General features: G+C 46.7%; 1 protein-coding gene across 1 annotated transcript in view; it reads right to left on the reverse strand.

The window, feature by feature from the left end:
• LOC136830426 (chromatin assembly factor 1 subunit A-like) overlaps positions 1 to 3,683 on the reverse strand; it is a 20,901-nt gene extending 17,218 nt beyond the window's left edge. The window contains exon 1 of the mRNA XM_067089962.1: positions 3,645 to 3,683. Within this exon, the coding sequence (XP_066946063.1) occupies positions 3,645 to 3,683 (39 nt within the window). The remainder of the gene's footprint in view (positions 1 to 3,644) is intronic.
• Between the last annotated feature and the right edge of the window lie 336 nt (positions 3,684 to 4,019).

A 4,019-nucleotide genomic window follows, 5' to 3' on the forward strand; every position in this document is an offset into this window, starting at 1 on the left:
GCGTCACATGTTTCGGCAGTTCATTTCATCTGTGTGTGTGTGTGACATCGTCCGGGTATTGTAGCCTCGTATATTTCAGAAGACCAACTCATCTTTGTGTGTCACCTTGTCCGAGTATTGCAGCCTCGCATGTTTCGGAAATTAAACTCATCTGTTTGTAGTCCCTCGTCTGAAAATTGCGACCTCGCATGTTTCGGAAACTAAACTCATCTGTTTGTGGTCCCTCGTCTGAGAATTGCGGCCTCGCATGTTTCGGAAATTAAACTCATATGTGTGTGGTCCCTCGTCTGAGAATTGCGGCCTCGCATGTTTTGGAAACTAAACTCATCTGTTTGTGGTCCCTCGTCTGAGAATTGCGGCCTCGCATGTTTCGGAAATTAAACTCATCTGTGTGTGGTCCCTCGTCTGAGAATTGCGGCCTCGCATGTTTCGGAAATTAAACTCATCTGTGTGTGGTCCCTCGTCTGAGAATTGCGGCCTCACATGTTTCGGAAACTAAACTCATCTGTTTGTGGTCCCTTGTCTGAGAATTCAGGGCCTGCATGTTTCGGGAAATTAAACTCAACTGTGTGTGGTCCCTCGTCTGAGAATTGCGGCCTCGCATGTTTCGGAAACTAAACTCATCTGTTTGTGGTCCCTCGTCTGAGAATTACGGCCTAGCACGTTTCGAAAAAATTAAACTCATCTGTGTGTGGTCACTCATCTGAGAATTGGTGGTCTCACATGTTTCGGAAACTAATCTCATCTGTTTGTGGTCCTCGTCTGAGAGAATTGGTGGCCTCACATGTTTCGGAAAACTAATCTCATCTGTGTGTGATCCTCGTCTGGAGAATTGCGGCCTCTGAATGTTTCGGAAATTAAACTCATCTGTGTGGGTCCTCGTCTGAGAATTGCGGCCTTTGCATGTTTCTGGAAATTAAACTCGTCTGTTTGTGGTCCTCGTCTGAGAATTATGGCCTCGCATGTTTCGGAAATTAAACTCATCTGTTTGTAGGTCCTCGTCTGAGAATTGTGGCCTCGCATGTTTCCCAGAAATTAAATTCATCTGTGTGTGGTCCTCGTGTATGAGAATTGGTGGCCTTTGCATGTTTTGAAAACTAAACTCATCTGTGTGTGGTCCTTCGTCTGAGAATTGCGGCCTTGCATGTTTCGGAAACTAAACTCATCTGTTTGTGGTCCCTCGTCTGAGAATTGCGGCCTCGCATGTTTCGGAAATTAAACTCATCTGTGTGTGGTCCCTCATCTGAGAATTGTGGCCTCGCATGTTTCGGAAACTAAACTCATCTGTTTGTGGTCCCTCGTCTGAGAATTGCGGCCTAGCAAGTTTCGGAAATTAAACTCATCTGTGTGTGGTCCCTCGTCTGAGAATTGCGGCCTCGCATGTTTCGAAAACTAAACTCATCTGTTTGTGGTCCATTGTTTGAGAATTGCGGCCTCGCATGTTTCAGAAACTATACTCATCTGTTTGTGGTCCCTCGTCTGAAAATTGTGGCCTCGCATGTTTCGGAAATTAAACTCACCTCTTTGTGGTCCCTCGTCTGAGAATTGCGGTCTCGCATGTTTCGGAAACTAAACTCATCTATGTGCGGTCCCTCGTCTGAGAATTGCGGCCTCGCATGTTTCGGAAACTAAACTCATCTGTTTGTGGTCCGTCCTCTGAGAATTGCGGCCTCGCATGTTTCGGAAACTAAAGTCATCTGTTTGTGGTCCCTCATCTGAGAATTGCGGCCTCGCATGTTTCGGAAATTAAACTCATATCTGTGTGGTCCCTCGTCTGAAAATTGCTGCCTTGCATGTTTCGAAAACTAAACTCATCTGTGTGTGGTCCTTCGTCTGAGAATTGCGGCCTTGCATGTTTCGGAAACTAAACTCATCTGTTTGTGGTCCCTCGTCTGAGAATTGCGGCCTCGCATATTTCGTAAATTAAACTCATCTGTGTGTGGTCCCTCATCTGAGACTTGCAGCCTCGCATGTTTTGGAAACTAAACTCATCTGTTTGTGGTCCCTCGTCTGAGAATTGCGGCCTCGCCTGTTTCGGAAATTAAACTCATCTGTATGTGGTCCCTCGTCTGAGAATTGCGGCCTCGCATTTTTCGGAAACTAAATTGATCTGTGTGTGGTCCCTAGTCTGAGAATTGCGGCCTCGCATGTTTCGGAAAATATACTCATCGGTTTGTGGTCCCTCACCTAAGAATTGCGGCCTCGCATGTTTTGGAAATTAAACTCATCTGTTTGTGGTCCTCGTCTGAGAATTGCGGCCTCGCATGTTCCCTGGAAACTAAACTCATCTGTGTGTGGTCCGTCTGAGAATTGTGGCCTCGCATGCTCTGGAAACTAAACTCATCTGCTTGTGGTCCTCTGGCCTGAGAATTGCGGCCTCGCATGTTTCGGAAACTAAACTCATCTGTTTGTGGTCCCTCGTCTGAGAATTGCGGCCTTGCATGTTTCGAAAACTAAACTCCTCTGTGTGTGGTCCTTCTTCTGAGAATTGCGGCCTCGCATTTTCGGAAACTAAAAAAACTCATCTGTTTGTGGTCCTCGTCTGAGAATTCGGCCTGCATGTTTCGGAAAACTAAACTCCTCTGTGTGTGGTCCTTCTTCTGAGAATTGCCCCGCATGTTTCTGAAATTAAATCATCTGTGTGTGGTCCTTCATCTGAGAATTGCGGCCTTGCATGTTTCGGAAATTAAACTCATCTGTTTGTGGTCCCTTGTCTGAGAATTGTGGCCTCGCATGTTTCGGAAAATAAACTCATCTGTGTGTGGTCCTTCGTCTGAGAATTGTGGCCTCGCATGTTTCGGAAACTAAACTCATCTCTTTGTGGTCCCTCGTCTGAAGATTGCGGCCTCGCATGTTTCGGAAACTAAACTCATCTGTGTGTGGTCCCTCATCTGAGGATTGCGGCCTCGCATGTTTCGGAAACTAAACTCATCTGTTTGTGGTCCCTCGTCTGAGAATTGCGGTCTCGCATGTTTCGGAAATTAAACTCATCTGTTTGTGGTCCCTCGTCTGCGAATTGTGGCCTCGCATGTTTCGGAAACTAAACTCAACGTTGTGTGGTCCTCATCTGGAGAATTGCGGCCTGCATGTTTCCCGGGAAACTAAACTCATCTGTTTGTGAGCCCTCGCCTGAGAATTGGCGGCTCGCATGTTTCGGAAATTAAACTCATCTGTTTGTGGTCCCTCGTCTGGAGAATTGCGGCCTCGCACATGTTTCGGAAACTAAACTCATCTGTGCGTGGTCCCTCGTCTGAGAATTGTGGCCTCGCATATTTCGGAAACTAAACTCACCTGTTTGTGGTCCCGCGTCTGAGAATTGCGGCCTCGCATGTTTCGGAAACTAAACTCATCTGTGTGTGGTCCCTCATGTGAGAATTGCAGCCTCGCATGTTTCGGAAACTAAACTCATCTGTTTGTGGTCCCTCGTCTGAGAATTGCGGCCTCGCATGTTTCGGAAATTAAACTCATCTGTGTGTGGTCCCTCGTCTGAGAATTGTGGCCTCGCATGTTTCGGAAACTAAACTCATCTGTTTGTGGTCCCTTGTTTGAGAATTGCGGCCTCGCATGTTTCAGAAAATATACTCATCTGTTTGTGTTTCTCGTCTGAGAATTGTGGCCTCGCATGTTTCGGAAATTAAACTCACCTGTTTGTGGTCCCTCGTCTGAGAATTGCGGCCTCGCATGTTTCGGAAATTAAACTCATCTCTGTGTGGTCCCTTGTCTGAAAATTGCGGCCTTGCATGTTTCGAAAACTAAACTCATCTGTGTGTGGTCCTTCGTCTGAGAATTGCGGCCTTGCATGTTTCGGAAACTAAAGGCCCTCATCTGAAATTAAACTCATTGTGGTCCCCTGCGCTTGAGAATCTGTTTGTGGTCCTCGTCAGAGAATTGGTGGGCCTCGCATGTTTCGGAAATTAAACTCATCTGTGTGAGAATTGGTCCCTCATCTGAGAATTGCAGGCCCTCGCCTTCGGAAAATATACCATGTTTAAACTAAACTCATCTGCCTGAGAATTGCA

The sequence above is a fragment of the Macrobrachium rosenbergii genome, chromosome 46 (assembly GCF_040412425.1).
Source record: "Macrobrachium rosenbergii isolate ZJJX-2024 chromosome 46, ASM4041242v1, whole genome shotgun sequence".
NCBI classification, from domain to species: domain Eukaryota; kingdom Metazoa; phylum Arthropoda; class Malacostraca; order Decapoda; family Palaemonidae; genus Macrobrachium; species Macrobrachium rosenbergii.